This window comes from Ixodes scapularis, unplaced genomic scaffold (assembly GCF_016920785.2).
Source record: "Ixodes scapularis isolate PalLabHiFi unplaced genomic scaffold, ASM1692078v2 PGA_scaffold12__126_contigs__length_90152505, whole genome shotgun sequence".
In the NCBI taxonomy this organism is placed as follows: Eukaryota; Metazoa; Arthropoda; class Arachnida; order Ixodida; family Ixodidae; genus Ixodes; species Ixodes scapularis.
The window spans coordinates 84363203-84384498 of NW_024609838.1; the positions used below are offsets into that span (position 1 = coordinate 84363203).

Below are 21296 nucleotides of genomic sequence, written 5' to 3' on the forward strand. Positions count from 1 at the left end.
TTTTTATTAGTGAAAGTAAACTACGCATTGCCGAAAGCAGTCCGGATAAGAAGTTTCAGAACGAACTTTATTCACAAGTTACAGGTGCTTTTGTAAAACTTTCAATTGGAAAAGAGGTCCCGTTCTCGGTAGTGCGCCATTCAGTCCCATGTATTTGTGAGCGTTTTCGTGCACTATTTTACCTTTTAGAAATATTCAACAATCACTTATAACATCTGAATAAGACAACGGCTAATGTGCGTTCGGCAAAACCATAGTTTATTTCTAAAAAAAAGAGAACAAAACATTTTTTTTTTTTTTTGGGGGGGGGGGGGCATTGTGAAAATGCAAGGAGAACTCGTTGTGCTGCATTGTCAAGGCTAGGGCCGCCAAAGAAGCTACGATTACTGCATGTGTATATGCTCAACTGTTCTTATGGGCGCCGCCATTTTGCTAACTTAGTGCATCAAGGATGCGACCTTCTGAGCTTTATATAGGCCGTCAGGAAGCTTAAGCGATGTCGTTTCGCTCCGTCTCAGACTTTTGTTTAACAATCTTGCAAAATAACAAAAGCGTTTTTTTTTTTTTTTTGCGATTTGAGAGAAATGTTTGATATAGGTTGCCACAATGATTTTAAGCAGCAATTCGACAGTGCTGCAGCTCCGCACCACTGCGAGAGCACTTGTTAACTGTTTCGTTTACCTGGAATATATTCAACTAGAGATTTTATAGCATGTCGTACATATAGCCCAGATAAGTCGTCAGATTTCAGAAAACAAAATTAACGCAAGTTTTTTATGTTAGGAAAGAAAAATAGTTCATCGAGTCATCACGTGACGAGTTTCGGGTGGCAGCGCGACAAGGACAGCAAAAAGTGCAAAACGTTTGAGAAACACCGCACCCCAAGTCAGCCCTTCGAAGGTGGTGCTTTTCGGGTGTTTTTCCCACCTCAGATACACGGCCTGCGCATTACGTCATCGTTGGTGAATCCCGGACCCACCTCGAGTGGCAGACATGCTGCAGCTGGGCCAGAGACGCTGCAAAAAAGGCGAACGCGTATACGTCGCGCGTGGTGTCGCCGCATGCTAACGCTGAGAGGCGCTGTGAGACGGGCCGGTGCAGAGCCGTATATTGGGAGAGTTGGGCCATTGGGAGGCGCAAGGGCCGCCGCCAGTGCCAATTATTCCCCAAGCGGTTATAGCTTGAACTTTTTGTAAGCCATTTGCACCAATCAGCAAACCGTTACGTCACAACATTGAAAACGACATTGAAGGCGTGTAAGTGAAGCGTTCAGTCTGGGTTCAGTCGGTTCAGCCGGTAGCGGTCGGTGACACAACCGGCGACAGAGCAACGGTGATCGCCGATTGAGTGCGGCGTGACTGAGGCTACGAAGAAACTGATAAAAACGTTCCCATAATCGAGACGGTAGTCTCTCTTCCGTGGAAATTAGACTTCCTTTTTTGTCAATAACAGGTGAGTGAGCGCCAACCTAATCGAAGAGAGAAGGCATCGGGATTTCCGCTGACACCTAACGGCTCTGTGCAGCGCCTTGCTTACAAGCTGCATGTACCAGAACTTATATTCTGCACCAGAGTGGACTGTAGTACATCCCGCCCGGTGTCGGAGTGCGTAGTGAAAAGCAACTCGCAACCGGCGGAAGCTAGCGGTATCATGCTATCCTGCGAGGGCGAGCACCTCGCTTTTGTACCCACCTGCGCTGCTCGAGTGTTCGTCGTGGGGTTGATGCATCGATCAGAGCCCCGATGAGCGGCGCCGGAAAAGAAGCTACACCTCTGAGCCACACAAGCGGCTTGTTTGATTGAAATTTCTCTACCACTTTAATAATTTCTGCCCCGGAAGTATGCTTAGCAGACTCCGCTACCACACCGGCAGTAAAGAAGCTAGATCGAGATGAAGCTCCCCGGGTGTTGCGGTTTTGTCCAGTGGAGGTTGCCTTTTACACCAAATTCGCGTCATATAAAGTCACTCGATCGTTTAGGACAAAGACAACTCTCATTTGGACCAGTGCATAGAGGAAGCTGAGTGTCAGTAAATATTTTCGAACCACTACTTCATCTGGGCGACATCAGTTAATTTGAAATGTCATTTCTTCTGCTCACGAGAGACGGGGGTAGAGCATGTAGGCCGAAGGCCCGAACCAGGTGGCTGTCATAGTGTGTTTGCACTGGATTGGTTACAAGTTTAATTACAGCAAGAGATACTTATAGGTGAAGCGAGCACTGGAAAATGTATCTCATTTTGTTGCTGTAATAAAAACAGTCCCATCACATTTAGTTGGGTGTATTTCTTGTCTGCAGTTGCCTATGCGGTCAAATGAGTACCATCCCAGGCTCTACGAGCTACAGCACTCAATCTGACTTTTTGGTACTGTTGCAATTTTCACAAGCGATCTCCAAATTTCTCAGAGTAGAGAGTTTGGGGCTGAAACTTCGTATTCCAGTCCTACTCTTAACCATAACTTTAAAAACAGGAAGATATGTGGCAAAGAAGCAAAAAAAGGCTATGTTTAATTAACCTGAGACGGGTAGAGAAGAAGCATCAAAACGTAGAAGGGACAGAAAATAGACAGGACGACGTCTCAAACTCACGTAACTTATTTATTTAGTCCACCTCCTTATATAGTCTTAATCTCAAGGTCATCTCCACCAACACAAAAGGACGAAATCTATACAGATCAAGCGCCACAGCCTTCATCGCACAATGCAAGAACGTTGACAACGTTTACAGGTCAACGCAATAAGGCAACATCCATCCACCCTCAAACTTGAACAAAAGGATCTCTTCCACTACTACTATTCTATACACAGTTCATACTTCTCTTCAAGTTTGAGGGTGGATGGATGTTGCCTTATCGCGTCGACCTGTAAACGTTGTCAACATTCTTGCATTGTGTGATGAAGGCTGTGGCGCTTGATCTGTATAGACTTAGTCCTTTCGTGTTGGTGGAGATGACCTTGAGATTGAGACTATATAAGGAGGTGGATTAAATAAACGAGTTAGCTGAGTTTGAGACGTCGTCCTGTCTATTTTCTGTCCCTTCTACGTTTTGATGTTTCTTCTGTACCCCAGTCTCAGGTTAATTCAACATGGTTAATATTCACCAGCTCGCCTGCACCCTTAAGATTTTTTCTAAAAAAAGGCTATAGTAGCTCATTGTTTGCAATCAAGTAAAAAGACAATTGGCGAAGTACCTTTCTATATGAGCGGAGCATAAATCCTTCCATATCAGAGCTAAAATGTAAAGTTATGTTTGGGCACACAAGCATGTGCACAAAGTTTTGTGTCCACGTACCTTTTTTGTGCCTGTGCCTTACTCACCTGCTGCAAAACTTTTGCTTCGATGTGCTGGCAGTGCGTCAGTGTGATTATTTTTTATTTACCTTCTGTCCAAACGAGGTGAATGGGCCAATAATTTTTCAGCAACACATGCATCGTGCCAAATGTTTTATTAGCACCTCCATAAAACTTGCACTCCTGGCTTTAACAAAAAAAAAATCTGCATTACAGAGGTATGCCCACTATACCGAGAATCACATCTTAGTGTGCCTAAACTTCTCTTTCATTAGTCACGGAGTCTATTATAAACTACTCCCAACGAATTATAATGTGGTGCTACATAAAAAGAAACACACACAGCTACCAGTATGCAAATTTATTTCGAGAGTCACTCACAAAAGGTATAAAATATGCTTTCGGAGAGAGCAGAGCAACTTTGTTGGTTAACGGTCAAATGGCGCACTGGAAAAAGTGCAGGAAATTGCACCAATGATGATACATAGAAGAATAACATTGTTGTTTTGGATGCTCAATTATATCGACAGCGTGTCCTTGGTGGATGCACCTCCTAATTATTGTTTACGGAATTACTACGCCACTCTTCTACCATTATAAACGCAACTTCTTGTGCACACTTTCTTTTTTTTTTTTTTAATCTGGTGACAAACAGCAAACTTTTAACAATAAATTTTGAGAGCCTATTTCCCCCTCATAAATTTTGGAGTACATTACCTTTCTCCACTTGGTGATCCAGACATCCCATTAGAGTTACAGAAAGTATTAAGGCGTGTACCACACATTAGAGGGGAAACAGTGTACCACAAATGTTAAAGCAAAAGAATGACATTTTATTATAAAGAGTGTGAGGCAGTGTCAGTTATCCGAGTACCAATCTTCAGTAAAGCCTTTAAGCTTCTTAGAGAAGAATGATTTGTGCACTCCTTAATTTAAAATTGGCAAGTTTTGATATTTGCTTGCAGACTTGCAGCCTACAGTAAAAAGAAGTGTTAGTATAAACAAGTCCTGTGTCTTTCATTAGTAATAAAAAGTTTATTTAAAATGTATTAAAAATTACTGAAAAATAATTAACAGTGAAATTTTAAGCCTTATATTGTTCCCATTCAAGCAAGGGGATTCCACTCAAAACTCATCCCAAAAAGAACAGAAGAATGATAAATACTCAAGATAACTTACCATGCTCAGGTGTCCTGTTAATTTTGCCGTAAATGGCATGTTATGCATGTATGATATCAAAATGTGGTTAAAAGCAGCTTCCCAAGATCAGTGTTATTGTGCTCTTGGTATAACAAACAAATCTTACCACAATCGCTTTATGAACAATGGGTTAGAATCATAATCCCCAAGTTTGTCAATGGGTTTTCAAGAGTTTCGCAGGTACTCCACCAGCTGGTGTTTAAGACAAAGAAACTGGCATTCCTACCAGAAGCTATGTGCCGTAAAATATTGAGTAAGCGCTCATCAAATGGTTGGAGATAATTGTAAAAAATATGGGATAGGCACTTTGCAGGTTCCAGCGCTGAAAGTCAGAACGGTGCAGGAGCAGTGTTGTAGTCTGGTGGGACCCCTATTTTCTTAAAGCAGTTGCACCGCTTGCATCCAGCCAGCTTTGTGCTGGCACTCTCATGTGAAGCTTCATTGCTTCTTACCGGAGTGAGCATGGAAAGCTTCACCGCTCTGCAGCAGCGCACTGGGAAATGTGGTTGATGCGGAGGAGCGCCTTGTTTCATTCAATACATTCAGAAGTTCACTGGCCTGGGTGCTTGATATGTTCTTAATCACTTTTTAAATGTTCAAAAGTGGGGGTGGACACCTATTGCGATATGAGCACATGCTCATCATTTTATGGCACATGCAATGGCAGAGATAAAAAAGTAAGGCAAATATTTTGCCTATCACAATGGCGGGTAGTAGAAATGCGTCGAAATGATGTGTTATGCGTCACGGAAAGTTAAAAACATGAATGGTTAGTAGTGACTACTGCTGCATTAGAAGGAAGAAGGAAGTGCAGAAAGGAAGGCAAAGAAGTTAACTTGGGGCATTTTATGCTGCATCAGGTAAGTTATAGTAAAGTTTATAAAACAACATTTTAGAGACAACATGCCTCCTATAATTTATACAATTTTCGTCATGGCAACATACCCCCCCCCCCCCCCCATACACATCCCACACATCTAAACCGCTATTGCATGCCATTATAAATAGGGTGCTATGGCAACTATTTAGGCATCTCTCTTGACTTGTAACATAGCAGACATTGTAACATATCACGGCACAGGCAAGACCGTGAATTTCAAACATTACTAAATCTTAGGCGCAGGAAGACCGAAAGGAGAAGACACAAAAAAAAGAGTGACAACACTGAACGGGATGGTGTGTGTTGTCCCTCTTTTTTTTTATTTCCTCTCTGTCCCCTTGCATCTTTGGTTTACTGATGCTATGACATGTTCCAATCAATATATCAAGACTTAATCATTTCTAAATTGAGAAATATAACATGCAAAGCATACTGCAAGATCATAGGCGTGCACAGGGTCCTCCTATAGGGGGGGGCCAAATTCACTGCAGCGCCCCCCACCCCCGTCTCACCGAGACCCTTACGCCGTAGGGGTAAGGTGTTCTAGTGTACCCTAGTAGGAGTGCACTAGAACACCATATTTTAACCGCGAAATATGACTTCCAAGTTTACTTCAGTGTCACTATAAAACTACCCTTCACTTTACTTTCCCGCAGATTACTTGGAAGTCTAATTATTGCGGTTTACGAATGGAGCCCGGAGAATGATAAGGCTTGAAATATGTTTGAACATAAAAATTAAATCTGAGCTGTGACACCGAACATGACGTAATGCCACAAAACGCCATACTTGCCACTGTTACGTGTCATCGTATCCATATCCTCGTAGACCGCAGTAATTGGATTTGCGAGTGCTCTGCGTGAAAGTGGGCTTACATGCGCTTTGAAGTGTGGGAGAAATGAGAAGATGAGATAACTTTTCTAACAACAAAAACGATTTATTGCCAAACAAAAGTGGAGACCCCCACAATAAAGAAACCACAGCTTGCACTCGTAGGGCACAAGTGCCATCACAAAACACAGAAAGAAAATGAATCGCACGAGGGCTCAGACGATACACAATTTCAATTCACAAACGGTAGACTCTAAAAAAAAAAAATTTAACACAACACAACAACAGGGCTGGTGCAAATGAAAACAGTAACACACAGTAAAATTAACTACACTATACAAAAGTACTATTCAAGCTGAGCTGTGCAAAAATACTATTGGTGTGAGAGGCGAACCTTAGTTCGGACGGAATCGGCTGTAAAGCACCCTCTTCCGCCGGCTGTCAACCAATTAAGGATAAAGTAGAATTATGTGACATTGTAGGTTAATGCGATAGCATATCCTGCGAAATTAAAACACATTCATAACAAAAGTTTGCGCGTTTCAGTCGTAAAATGCTTTAAGATATTATCAAAACTGATGGATGTTGCTAGGTCCTGCTCCACAAAGGGCAGCATCAGCCAACGAAGCCGTTCCTGCGACATCATGGATCTTAACTTGGTCTTTACATGTGCGAGCTTCGAAAATGTCCTTTCGCACGAGCAACTGGTTACAGGAATCGTGGAAAAAAGTCGAAGAGCGCGAGAAACGTCCTTGAATACTGACTTGTCCAACCCATTTTCTTTGAGTGAATCCAGCCAGTCATAGGCGGTCATGCTGTTTGTTTTTTCGTCGCTGGTTCGGGACTTCAGGAGTTGCATTTCAGCACCCAAGCTGTCGGGATCTACCTCAAAAAGCTACAAATAAGAGATATTTGTTCGTCGCTCGCAGAGAGGCCCAAAAGGTTCTGGACAGCACACACAAGCTCGAAAGTTTCTTGTGTGAACCTTTCCTCGACCCCTCGAACACAGGAGTCAAGCATCGGAAAGAAAACACCGACACAAAATTCCTCCTCTTTTGTCGCATAGAAACATTCATTCGCCCAGTTTTGGTCAAATCGCTTCGATACCTTTCTTCTTCGAACTTCGGGAATCTCGATTTCATTCATCTCGCAGATCGAAGAAGCTTCCGCAAACATCTTTTTAAAGACAGTCCCATCTTGCCTCATCTCTCGCAGCGCTTTTTGCAGATGCCTGACTTCATTGAGTGCAGTGGTAAGGTTAATTTTAGGGTCCTGAAGAGCTCGGCTAACCTTCAAAATAAGCTGTAGAATAGGGTGAGCTATTTCCATGCTGCAGACAAAGTCAAAGCTCATCACCTGGGAAAGGAGTCGCTTGCCTTTTGCTTTCGTCTCCGGGTGCTTTGTGGAGTCCACAATCGTTCTTACTGCACTCGACAGTTTGCTGTAGCTCTCACAGCGAACTGGCCTTTACTGCTTCAGCACGACATGCCCATCTGGTTGTAGACAAAGACTTCAAAGTTTTCAGCTGTGTGCCGACAGTTTGGAAAATTCGCTCAAAAACAGCATGGCGCACAACACTGTTTTCAATAAAGTTGTACGCAAGTTGCACAACGCCAAAGAAATCAAACATCATTCTGTTTTCTGCTCAAGACAAGCATGCATCGACAAGCACCAGGTTTAAGCTGTGGGCATAGCAGTGAACGTAGACGAGCTTGTTGTTCTGCTCTTTGCACTTTGCTTGAACGCCAGCAACGTGCCCTGACATAGTAGAAGCCCCGTCAAAGCAGACGGAACTCACAGAATTCCAGGAAACATTGATGGTGATGAGAACTGCTTGCAATGTGGAAAACACAGAGTCGCTGTCTAAATTTTTAAGCCTGTCGAGAGTAAGGAAGACCTCCACTGGCCTGTTCCTAATTTCGCAGAAGTACCTAATAACAACGGAGAGTTGTTCATGATGACTGCAGTCACTTGTTTCGTCGCACATGAGCGAGACTGTTTTACCTTCTATGCGGTGGACAATCGAAGAAAAAATGGCTGCATGCAGTGACTCTAGGATGTCATTTTGTATTTTGTTGCTGATGTAGGAGGCGTTTTTAAAAAAAAAAATTGGGTTGTGTGTGTGTTTATACAGCCTAGAACTTGGTCTGCCTCACAGGGGCGACGAGTCTCCCAGCTGTAGATGAGAAATTTAGCCAGTGCGGTACAGCCGCTAGCCTGGGGTCTTTGACGTGCATCACGCAGTAGTGATACACTACCGCACGCCGGTACGATGCTCATCCAGATCGAAACGGGCAGGGGTGGGGCTCGAACCCAGGATCCCTGGGTTCTGCATAGGAGGCGTTTTTTGGGCCTGACTCTAAGTGGCCCCGCAAAACGGGGTCGTACTTCTTTAAGATATTAACTATCTCTAAATATAGACCTTGCTCTGCGCTTTCCTTATTTTCACTGTGCCCTCTGAATGGCCTTCCTCCCTTTGAGAGAAGAACAACGATGTCAGTAAGGCGCTTTAGCACCTCACGATTTTGTTTTCGTTTTTCTTCAACTTGAGACGCTCGTCGTTCAAAGCTTTCATCCAGCATTGAAGCAATCTATCTGTTTGCTTTGGAGCAATTCCATGACACAACACTGCCAAGATGGCCCTGAGACTTTTCATGCTGATTAAACCTTTCTATCGCTTTCTTCCAAGTTCGAAACCCAGTTGAAACAAAGGATGGGTCTAAATGTGCTTTGGATATACCACTGCCCGGCGGAAACGCCCGACAACAAAAGCAAAAGGCTACATCTTTTGCTGGACTGTATTCAAACCAGCTGAACTTTGCAAACCAGTGTTCACAAAACCTGTGCTTTCGATTATTCGTTTCTGTTTGGGCATAGCTGCCCAGATGAGGCTGAAAAGGACCCCGTGCTTGCCTTGCTTGCTTGTCCAGGTCGTTAGTCGGCATTGGCAGCGACAGGTCGTCGTCAGACATTTTGTTCTGGTTGGTGGAAAGCGTTGAGCAAAATCTCGGAGGCTCATCTGGTGCATCAGCGATGTGGCTTGGCGTCGTGGCACAGCTTGGCGTCGTGGCACAGCATGGTGAAGTGGCGCAGTCGTCAGCTTGCTGGTGGCTGGACATCTTTTCCGGTTCATTTTGTTCATGCTGCTCTTTGCAGCTTGTTGACTGTGCTGCAAACAAATAAAAGAAGTATAACTTTTTAGTTTTCTTTTTACCTGTTAACATGGCTCTTAGAACACGCTCGAAAAGAAGTCTGAGTAAACAATTACAGAACCAACTGCGCCAATAACAAATATATATTTTTGGAAATTTTACGACAGCTTTCTCATCGACAGCTCAGCATAGTCTCTCCAAGCTAACAACAGCAACCGCTGCTCGGAGGCGAGCACGGCCTGCTGATTGTGTTTTCTACGTTTTAACGTAAACAACCTTTTTGAAAAAACTAGGTTGCTAAAAAGCTAGTTTTTTTTTATGTCGGTGATGTTAGTCGCGCTAGAGTTGCTAGTCTGGCCGAGGAGCACTACCTCCTTTGTTCATCGCGACAGAAATTCGCGCCCTTCTCGTATAGTTAATAATTTCTAGAGAGATAATCCTGCACAGAGCGAATACACGACTCAAACATTTTAAGACTGCGTTTTATTAATGGGGAGCACTGGCGCTGGGCACGGAAATGCCCAGAGTTGCTGAGTACGTCAGTGAAGACAGACGGGGCTCTAATAGAAACGTTGCTAAATTCGTTAGACATATTTTCCTTTGTGAGGACTTAAACATTCGTGAGTGGGTGCGTCTCTCACTCTCACTGTTGCCTTCGTTCATGAGGCACTTCATTCACCTCAACAAGATCAGTCATTTTGCTCAACGGGGTCCTGTTGAGGTGCCACGCTATCGACTACGAAAAGACTTCATAGAATGATACCGACACGTGCTGCTATATAGAGACTTTTAATGAAAAGGATATGAATAATTTAACCAACTAAACTGAGCTCTGGAATGAATTTAATTGTGCCTTCAACAACGAAGAAAAATACTACAAGGTCAGTTTACTCGTTTTTTTCTTGGAAGGATCACATTATGTGAATGAAACTGCCTCTAGGAAGCCTTCATACAAGCACTGAACGTCCCTGAATTGACTCATCCAATCACCAAACCCGTACCGATGTGCACGGTGGACCCCTTCTTTCGTTTCTAATAAATTGCACTGTTCTCTCTTTGTATACTGCTCCGGCAATTTATGGGGTTCTAAAATAGCGGTGTCGTTTGCATGGGCACCGACAGGACCTTCTTTCTAACATTTGTCACACATTCAGTTTTAATATCCAGCCACTAAACTACCAGTATATACCATGGAAAAGTTCAAAATATTTTCACAATTTGGACACTCAAAAAAACTTCAAATTAATTAATCAGATAGCATGAATGATGTGAAATGACAGAAATCTGATCTTCGTCCACCCGAGTAAGTTACCAAGCTTTCACCTAATTACGAAAGATAAAGGCAATGTCACTGATGGGTCCGGCTACCAGAGGGCCAGTACTTCTGAGGACTTTCCTGCGAGCTTGGATGCAAGCAAGTCAGTCGTTCAGCTCGATCACTAGGTAGATAGACTTACCTACCTATCTCAACAGGCTGAAAGCCAACCTGAAGGTTCCTGCTCCATGGAATTGCCATGCACTTTGTTATTTCTCAGGATTCATCATCTATAGCATGCAAGCTGCCTGCCTCAAATGTTTCAGCTATTGGCTCCATTCAACCACCTGCTCCAGAAAAATGTGAAATAGAGGTGTGTATTAAAGGAAGACGACGGCTTTAACAAGGCAAAGCAGACACTGCTGCGTCAGGCTCCTGGTGTATCACAACCACACTGAGGAACTGATCCTGAATGTGCCACACCTCCAGAGGCAGTTGGACCAGTGTCGTCACACAACATCCACGGAGTCAAAAGGCCCATAGGAGGTTAACCTTCTTCCAAGAATTCCATGACACACGCATGGGTATCAACGCAATGAGGTAAGGCAATGGTTGATGCCGTACAACCTTGAACAATATGCCAACAGGCTGCATTAATGCCACCAGAAGCAGAGCCACAAGCTTGGCCAGAACCCACGGCTCCATGGACAAGAATTTACATGGACTGCACTGCACCTATCGAAGGTAAAACGGTGCTAATTGTGGTAAACAGTTACCAAGATTGAAAGAAACCACTGGCATCTGCAGCCAGCCAACTCCACTGCAACAGTCGAATATCTGAGGAACACGGTCGCCTGGTTAGGACTTCCTGTTTGCTTGGTGTCCAATAATGGAACACCATTCCCCGGCATGCTGTTTACCGACTTCATTACTCAGAATGGAATTGGCCACCTAAGGACTGCACCTAACTATCCACAGTCAAACAGACTTCCCGAGAGAGCTGTCAGAACGATCAAGGACAGTCTAAAGAAACTCTCGGGTGGTTCTTTGGCCGCATACTTGCCAAGATGGCTCCTTGTGTACCGTCGCACACCGCCTACCACAGGAGGACAATCTCCAACAGAGCTCGTGTTCAACTTTTGTCCTAGAGTTTGCTGCATGGACCTCATCACTGAGACCCAGGAGCCAAAGGTAGACCTGGAAAGACCTAGCAACCTCAAAGAAAGCAGCCCTGTTTTTGAAAGAAACATGGGAGCTGTAGAACAATGGGGACCAAGATCATCTTCCAGGTTGTCGAAAACTGCATGACTTTGGTAAAATCCACCATGGCACAATGAAGCAGCACCTGGGCCAGTTGTGCCCCAGACGCTTTAACTCAACTCATTTCTAGTCAGATGATGATATTACCACTGGGCACTAACTTGATTGGCAGTTAACAAGTGAAAAAACCAGGCTATGGACCAGGAACTGAGCAGGCATTTTAAGCAGTGCAAGGGTGCCCCACTCAGGCACGGGGGACACCAACCAAGATGAACCTTTAGCTTGTGCGGCAAAGTGTTGGATCAGGCCACCACCAGGGGTCAGTGTTTCTGGGGGCTTCCCTGTGCAACGGCCATGGGCTTTCTCTCTTTTCCCACACTTTCCAGTGACCATGTAACAAATATGTATGACACGGCCATGTCAATTATTCCCTAATAAACAAATAGGTATGATCCTTGCACTCCATGGATGAAGCAGCCACCAACAATTTCAACATTGGTCTGTATGGAGTCAAAAAACAAGGAAATAAAGGAACTTCTGACACACAACTATTCTTGATGCATGCACACAATAGACTACTTCCATAAAGCCCTGCATGCAACACGGCGCGCGTTGCACTCTGGGAACTAGTTGGCCAGGGAGGAGAGTGGCATGGTTTCAGTTTCGATCGACACGTCGACCAGAGATTACACACAGAGCGTGGACTATAAACGGCCATTATCTCATGTTTTCTGGTCCCGAGAGCGTCATTTGTGGTCTATAAACTAACCTAAATGGCCAGACCTCGAAGCTTTAGCACAAGCCCGAGACGTATATAGCTTCTCTTAACACATGCTTGTTCTATTTTTGTACTTGAGCCTTTTTGTTAGCGTTTCGAGGTATCTGGACGAGCCAGTGCTGGGAATCTCGACGCTGCGAAGCTCGGGGATCTTGCTTATGTACGAATCAACAGGCTGTAGCAACCAATAAGTATGCATACATCAAGCTCGCGCCTTTACATTATATGTTGTTGATCAGGAAGTTTGTTCGTTTCGTGCGTCCATAGAAAAAATATTACTTTTTGCAATTACTGTTTTCTTAATACGCCTGTGTATGCGAAGTAAAACTCGGAGGTGCCATTGAAAACCTTCTTATCTCTTATCTGTACTGACCCGCAGCACTGCATGAAGCGAAGTCCCCACCCACTTGCATTTTACTAATATTCAACATCGCGTATGCACGTAAAGTTATCCTGCAATCGTATAGGCACATTCGCGCATACAAACCGTTTTAAGAAAGCAAAAGTCGAGCACTTGTGTGAAAAATGTTGCACCATTCGCCAGAAGTACGCCGGACGGGTATGAACCCCTATGCGGTGCGCCAAACGAACGAAATTTTTCAAAGTGCATTTGACGGTTGCTAATGGCCATAATATTTGTCATGTGTTAGCTTTCTTCCTGCCTGAGTATGCCGCGATAATTTCGGACACACCGTTCAGGCATAGATCTTGGGCGTCAGGAAAAGCCCGTCCAAAAAGGCTTAGCGAGGAGTAGGGGACGCTTGTTAGGGCCTCCGTCGTAGCTAGCCCATCTCCGCGTTTGCGAAAACTTAATCTTCTATCAGCATAAAATTTGAGTGGGAGATATATGATGACACGAGGAAGACATCATAGTAACTTTGGTGCAGTAGTGAGGTCGAATTTATTGCGTTTCCTTAAAAGTTTACGCGTCAACGCTGGGCTCAACTTTGATACTCCTGTGAGAATGCGGCTTGCTTTTTGCCCAATGAAGTAACAAGAAGCGGACGTTTGGCAAACAAAATAGGTGAAAGGCTCCAGGTGAACAAATTTCAGTTCTACTTCACTGGTACTAGACGGGATTATTGAAATTGAACTCAAAGATGCACTCGTTAAGGTAACTAAGCCACGTCTTACTACGTTTGCATACGCACTCAAATATCCGGTGTTTCGGGTACCAAAAAAAGTGCCCCGGCCTTCGTTTTGTATCGCTCGAGAATGAGTATATTGTACATTCGTAAAAAAGTCAGATAATCGAAAACGCAAGCAGTGCGTTCGGTCGCAGCGTGATAGCATGAGATGAATCTGCTCAGTCGAAACCGAAACTGAGTGGCCAACTAGTTCCCAGAATGCACTGCATGGTATTTCGCCGCAATGGGGCGCATCGGTTTTGGAAGAAGTCCATTGGCCAGCAGTCTCCTTGCAACATCCTGGACACAGCAACAAAACCCAGCCCTTGCACCTGTTACACTGAGTACGAGCGTCCGACAAAAACTAACTCACGGAAAGGAAATGGCGGCAGTTAGGTCTACTGCAAACGAACTAACACACAGATACCTGACAATAATTAAGTCTGCAACTACAATGAAATAAAATGAGACAGACCCAAAAGCTGCAACCGATGACCATGGAGGGGACATGGGTCTCGTGCCTCTGCAAGAAAAAACACAGAAACTGCAAAATTAAAATAGGCAAGTGGATAAACCAAAAGGGTCGGAGGCAAAGCATAGGCTCCCAGAAGCGTAAAGGTGCTGCACGGTGAAGGCTCACATGGAAAGCTCATGAAGTAAAGGGATGGCTTGCAAATGTCTTAAGCAAGTGCAGAAGTGAAAAACTTGAGGATACAGAGAGAGTGCATATTTCGAGGTGTGCGAATGACACGAGGAAAGTGAACAGAAGAATGACAGGGGAAAAGACAAGCTAACATGGGCAGGAAGTCTCTGCATAGGCTTTCATGCAAGACACCAGGAAGGAAAGTGTAGGCTACAAACATCCACATGAAGCAAAAAGGGATGAGTGAAACATAAGCAGTGCACAGCACAAGGAGGAGGACAAGAAAAAAAAAAACATGATACAGAAGAGCAAGATTGCATGACAGCGAAAGCTTCACATAGGCCTACACGTAGAGCAGAAGAAAAATTGCTCCCCACAAAGAACCGTAGCAAGCGTAAAAAAATTCAGAGGCTTCATGCAGCCATACGCACAGAGCACAATAAAAAAAAAGCTTCCCACAAACATCCGAAGCAAGCGTAAAAGTAAAAGAATATTCTGGGACCTCACTCAGGCTTACATGCAGAGCATAAGAAAAAGCAAGCTTCCCACAAAGAGCTGAAGAAAGTGTGAAAAAAATTTAGATGCTTCACGCAAACTTACACGCAGAGCACAAGAAAAAGAAAGGGTTCCCACAAACATCTGAAGCAAGCATGAAAAAAATCCAGAGGCTTCATGCAGGCTTGCACATAGAGCATAAGAAAAAGAGCTTCCCACAAACATCTCTAGTAAGCGTAAAAAAAATTTAGAGGCGTCACACAGGTTTACAGGCAGAGCCTAAGAAAAAAAGCGTTCTGCAAAGACCCATAGCAAGTGTAAAAAAAATTCAGAGGCCTCAGGCAGAGCACAAAAAAATGGGCTTCTCACAGACCCGTAGCAAGCATAAAAAAAGTACAGATGCTTACAAGCACAGCACAAGAAACTTCCCACAAACATGTGTAGCAAGCATAAAAAAAAATGCAGAGGCTTCACGTAGGCTTATATGGAGATCACAAGAAAAAGGGCCTCGCACAAACAACCGTTGCAAGAGTAAAAAAAATTCAGAAGTGCCTCGGTAAAGAAGGAACGCAAAAAATGAAAGCTGCCCTTAACACAAAGAAGAAAGCAAAGTAAAAACAAAATGAGAACGGGACAACAGTTCCATCAACTAAGGCAATCTAAAACACTAATTAGTTTTCCGAGGTCCTGCCATCGACTGCCGAAGTCCCTGCGTTCAGCTGCCCCAGCCGCCAACTCGCGACTTTTTTCCCGCAGGAACAGTTGCAGCCGTGCATGGCAGAATCGCCTGATGAGCTTCATTTTGATTTCATGGCGGTCGGGCAGCTGAACACATTGGCTCTCTGCAGCCATCCTCGCCGATAGGCCGTCCAGGATGCCCCGTGCATGCATCAAATCCGCAATGAGGCTGCGAAAGACACTTTCACAAATTGTGAAGAGGGCGCGTGCAGCTTCAGAGGGGCAGGTCAGAGCGTCAGGGACATAACTCTTTAGCCTGAGGAGGCTATTTGCAGGTGCCATGGGGACTTGAACAGCTGCAGCACACGTGTCACATGTAGCATTATGTTTTACAACTCTTCGTACCACATACCCGCGTAATAGTCAAAGCTATTCTCCTCAGGTTGTGACATGGCGAGTTCTACCTCCTCAAGAAAAATGTCGGTGGGCACAGCAGGTTGTACATCCAAGTCTGCGAGGTCAGCCAGGTAAAAGGAGGCATCGTCCAGTTCGTAGGACCCTGCCTTGGACGCCTTCAGGTACTGCGAGTGTGTGATGATTTTCAAGGTCATCTTAAACTCCAAGAAGTTGGGATAGGGTTGCCCTGTCGCATTACCGAAAACAAGTTTTCATGGCAGTCCTGCGTGAATCTGGATGTGAGCACAAATGAAAAAGAATGTCCCTCAATGAGACTTTGCTGCAGGTCTAGAATGGACTTGGTAGAGAGGATTATCCCCGCCTGCACTGGCTTGAACGCCCCATCCCCAATAGTGAGGTGGAGAAAAAGATCCTTAAATTTGACCAGAAAGTCAAGGGTGTTCTTGTAGCAGGCCTTATTTTGCCTGCTGATCGCAAGGACTGGGTGCCTGCTGCTCATAAGATCAAACCATTTGTTGACCTGTTCCAAGAACCAAGCCGTGGTGAGGAAGTTGGTGCTCCAGCCATGATTCTCCACCAGGAAGCGCAGGGCAGTGGCCGTGGAGTGACTGAGGAGCCGTAGGGCAGTGCTCACCTACAAACACAGAACTGCTTTAGATCATCAAGTGTATGCAATGTTTGGTAAACTCGACTGAAGGAATCAATGATTTGAAACTTCCCCCTCAGTCAATAAAAGAACAGCATGGGCACTAAACGAAGAAAAGGCTGCTAACTTCCATTATTGTTGTCCATACGAATGGTTTTTGCTGGTTTTTTACGAGTTTTTGCCACTCTCTTAAAGTTGGCAGTTCCACTTGATGAGCAAAGGTGATGAATGCCAGCACTGAAGTAAAGTACACTCCATGGTTACTTTGGTAGCTGTGCGTTGCTAAAAGTGTCACCGACTCCGATTTGTGAACCACTGACTGATTTTGTTGAAAACACTTTAAGGGAAGCTAAAGAGGTTCTCCAAAAAAAAAATGAGTTAGAGGTAAATTCTTCCGTATTTGTATCCTGCAAATTTGAATATGCACTATTTGCTCAAGAAGTATCACCCAACGCAAAGAAATATTTAAAAAATTCACTCGGCATGATGTCACGTCAAGAACTTTCACCTGGCCACCGAAGCTCAAGCACCATCTCTCGTGCAGTGTTCCGGCACATGTGACCAGCCTTGCCCAATGCAGCGTTTTTTTTTTCTCGTGAAATGGTGCGTCATCTGCTACAGACGCCTAGTTCCCGCTACAATCTTTCACGCCTGACCAACATCCGCTAAATCTTTTATGAAAGTTTATAGGTGTACTAAACTTACGTCAAAACAAACAGGCGAGTGAAAATCGTGAGCATGAGGTGAATCGCACACAATTTGTCGACCACTCAAATAAGCTTGCAATAGCTGCAGAGATTCCGAGGATCCTTGTTGCGACGCTGCTGTCTCTCAGAAATTTCCTCCTAGCTTCTTACACCTCGGGAGGGCGGGGCTTCAGCGCTATGGTCAAAATGCTTTGATGGCTACTCCGGGCCTCAAATTGACAAATAATTTTAATATTCGTGATACTGGAGGCCATATGAAGATGATGCAAGTGTTTTTTAAAGGTACAAAACCGCTTTAGTTTCCCCTTAAGCAGGCACGTGCGAATAACGAATTTTATGTTTCAAGCGAATAAGAAGCTAATAGTGACTTGGGTCGAATAATTTCGAATCGCATATTGAATACTTGCTGTGCCTTTCTGATACTGCCATTGCGCTCAGCTTCCGCCATCTTGACAGTGTTGATGTCAAGATGGCGGAAGGTAGCTTAGCTTAATGGAAGCTAACCTAAGTTAGCTTCCAGTCGTGTGTAACTAGCTTAGCTAGCTACAAACAAGCTAAGCTACATGCTAACTTAGCTTAGCACTCTTACCTTAGTACACATTTTTCAAAACATTATAGTATTTGAGTGATGGATGAGTGTGAACGAGTGTGAATAAAAAGTCATTTTAGATATGATATAAAGACTATCATACCTAAAACACCTAATATCAAGGGGCACACAGTAATCCACTGAAATGAGGTTAGACAAGAGTAATTTTGAGTATGTTTTGTTCACGTTCTCAAGGATGTGCGTAAATTCTGCAGTTGCTAATCGAAGCAACAAATGAAGCTTGTCATTTAGTTCTCCTTGTCAACAGCCTTTTTCCTGTAGAGATAGCTTTCTAGTGCACAAACTCAGCATGTGAGCAATGATTATACTTTGTAAAGGAAAATCTAGCTGGTTTCATTTAGGTTATTCTCAAGTATCTGCCTACCCACTGCCAAGGCTCAGTTAATTCTGATCTAAATTACTGAATGACTCTCGCTTCAAATAAATCAAGCCATACATAGAGATTGTAAGTAGATGAGAGATTTGTCAGTCCTCTTGCTATACCCAAATATTCGTTTTAAATCTTAGACTAAAGAAATGATGCGCAATGATGCACACTGCTTGACGGGACCTCAATTGTAGAGTAACACATATTCATGGTAAAAGCCAGTTGTTTTTTTTTTGGCCTTGAGGTAAGCACTCATATTGACCAGGAACATGAACAATCATTACGCTACATTACAATGTTTTCCTGAATTCGTCGCACACGCGCGTGACCTCTTCTTCTCTGGAGGTGTGCCTTCCACTCAATGCACAATCGCAGTGCCTGCGAAATACGCACGATGACGGTGTTTTCTCTGTAAGTGTCGCTTCTGCACAGCACACCGGTGCTCCTTAAGAAGCGCACTCAACTGTGCTAACTCGCTGCAATCGCGACTTTGTCAGCACTTAGAAAGTGTGCACATCACCGAACGAACGGCACGCGGCCAACTCATCGCGAGTCCCAAGGGCAACTGATAAGAGCGCTAGAGCGATCTCGACATCACAGGACACAGGACACACACGATTGGTAGGTGAGATGATGACGTTTTATTCTAGTAGGGCCGCGCCAATCACGGGGTGCAGATTTGACCTACCTTCCACTACATTAATGGGACGCTTAGTACCTGGGAATGGTGACTAGAATGACGTCACGTGAGAACTGTGTATAGCCATAGGCTGGGGATGGAAACATGTGCAGCATGTGCTGAGCTGTAAACAATGTTTAATTTTGGCCATTCGTGTGCAGAGATTAGTCATGAGCTGCCCAAATGTTTGCCGAGGCACTTATTGTCACGAACCCAAGTCAAGTGTTCATGCAGTGCTCGTATGGAATCCATAAGCCTCATTCGACCATCATCACCACAGGGTGCTCTCCTAGACACCGTCAGCATAATTACCTCCATGGTCGCATCAGCAAGGTTACAAAAATTGGGAGTGAAGGAAACACTCCCCCTCTAAACTTGAATTCACATCTCGACGAGTGCAAGATACTGAGGTCAAACTAGTGCTGTATGCCTGCGATGAGAGAATCATTCCAACACAATATCAATAATCTACCCCTTCATACCACACTGCAACTAAATGAAAAAGGAACCATGACACCAACTTATCATTTAAAAATAAATTGTGTAAAATACAAAAACACTACAGTTACTAACAAGGATATTATACCTGCAAATAATCAACAGGGAGCTTTGAAGCATTTGAGTAGCCTGACAACAAACTTGCCTTCAAGCCGCCGCCCTAGAGTTCTAGACGACGGCAATGGGAAGCTCCCCTCCAGTAGCAAGTCGTAGCCCAAGCTGCCACATGCAGATCGCATCTGCAGCGACTTCTTCACCGTCTCATTAGACCACTTGGACCCCCTGTTGCTGGATCTCGATAGAGCTGCCAGTTGGTCCACAGTGAAGAACTCGTGCAAGTGAGACCGGAATGTCGCTTCCCTTGTCTTTTGTAAGGCAGCCTGCCTCACCAAGCGATGATTCTCGTTCTCCAGCTGCTTGATCTTCCGGCTCATCTGAAGAAAGACATCTTCAGTGAGCCTAGGTGAAACGGGTGATGGAGAAAGAGGCTGTAGGGTTCGCTCAGAGGTCTTGGCCGCTGGTTGCCACAAACACGGTACAAGAATTGGGTGTCGCCCACCTCATGAGATCACTCCAAGCAGTGCAAGAACCATGACACATACCCAGCTGGTGGAGGCCGCCGACACCAAGGTGCCGAGGGCAGCTGAGCTGGCCTGGCCGCGCTGGTTGTCACTGGTCACCTGCGGCGAAGAGCGTGGTGGTATTGCTACACGGGGGTACGCAGGACCCTGGAAGATGCTTACGAAGCACGCCCCGCTGGTGGTGGGGAGCGGCTGCGTTAGCAGGCCGACCTGCAGGGTCGCTCCGGAGGTCCTGGCCGCTGGTTGCTGCAAACACGGTACGAGAATCCTTGTTTTGCAGAAACATGGGTTCGAGAATAAATGGATTTGTCGCCCTTTCTCTCTTCATGCTGGCCGAGCGGAGAGGGACGAAGGCTTCTTTGTATTTACCTCGGGGTGAAAGATAATCCTCAAGGGGGATAAAAGTGGTTTTGGGGGAGCTCTATCTAAGTCAATGCGACACAATAAGCCAACGGGACGCAGTGGACGTGCCTGCGGCCAGGGAACTCTCGTCTTTTAGCCATGCACTCTCGAACCACTAATTCTGCAAATGGTCCACTGGGTGTTGCCCACCTCACGAGATCACTCCAAGCCATGCAAGAACCATGACAGATACTTAGCTGGTGAGGCTGTCATAACATTACAAGGCAGCTGAGAGTGATGAATGCCTCATGCATTAACTTAATAGAAGCAACAGAATATGAGTTATTGGGTTTTGACTTACATTTCCATGAGGCGGGGTTTTGTGCTGTGTCAGGCTGCAACACTGAATGATGGTGTCTCATGCACTCTTGCACAAGGACCACTCCGATTTAAAAAAAAAAAAAAAGGTCTCTGACATGGAACAGAGATGTCAACAGCCTACCAAGTCCACATTATTATAGGTCACCTGTGCCTCTTTCAAATCATATCAGTAAAAACATCTTAACACAAGATAAATTATTGCTTTTAATTCACTCTCATAATCTAGGTAAATATCAAAAGAACAAAAATCTCACTTATCCTCGTTACACACACTCACTTGACTTTCAGAATGCAGAAACAAGCTCGGAACAGCTGTGGCTTTTAGCCTCCCCCAGCCGTCAGAGCACCTCGTCTGGAACTGGGAGGGCTCGAAGTGGTCCTGCAGCGAATAACGTTTTGGTAGACGTCAAAACTGTGTATTCAGCCGCTCGCGTCACAGTACAGTTATTCCGCTGACGAGAGGCTCACGCTTTCAAAA

The 21296-nt window shown here is 44.7% G+C and overlaps 1 protein-coding gene across 1 annotated transcript; it reads right to left on the bottom strand.

Moving 5' to 3' along the window:
• Positions 1 to 15527: 15527 nt before the first annotated feature.
• Positions 15528 to 20188, bottom strand: LOC115321931. The gene is made up of 4 exons (XM_042289581.1): positions 20117 to 20188; positions 19660 to 19948; positions 16528 to 16641; positions 15528 to 16171 (listed from the first exon to the last, which is right to left on the bottom strand). Exons 2-4 carry the CDS (start codon positions 19946 to 19948, stop codon positions 16110 to 16112), a joined length of 465 nt encoding a protein of 154 aa, XP_042145515.1. The 5' UTR covers positions 20117 to 20188; the 3' UTR covers positions 15528 to 16109.
• Between the last annotated feature and the right edge of the window lie 1108 nt (positions 20189 to 21296).

What these genes read in the sequence shown, in the direction of transcription:
- LOC115321931 (XM_042289581.1), bottom strand. Translation starts at nt 19,948, where the DNA reads ATGAGCCGGAAGATCAAGCAGCTGGAGAACGAGAATCATCGCTTGGTG. An exon ending in TCTAGGGCGGCGGCTTGAAG is followed by an intron (nt 16,642 to 19,659) that starts GCAAGTTTGTTG and finishes CTGTGTTTGTAG; the next exon opens with GTGAGCACTGCCCTACGGCT. An exon ending in CGGCTTGGTTCTTGGAACAG is followed by an intron (nt 16,172 to 16,527) that starts GTCAACAAATGG and finishes ACACACTCGCAG; the next exon opens with TACCTGAAGGCGTCCAAGGC.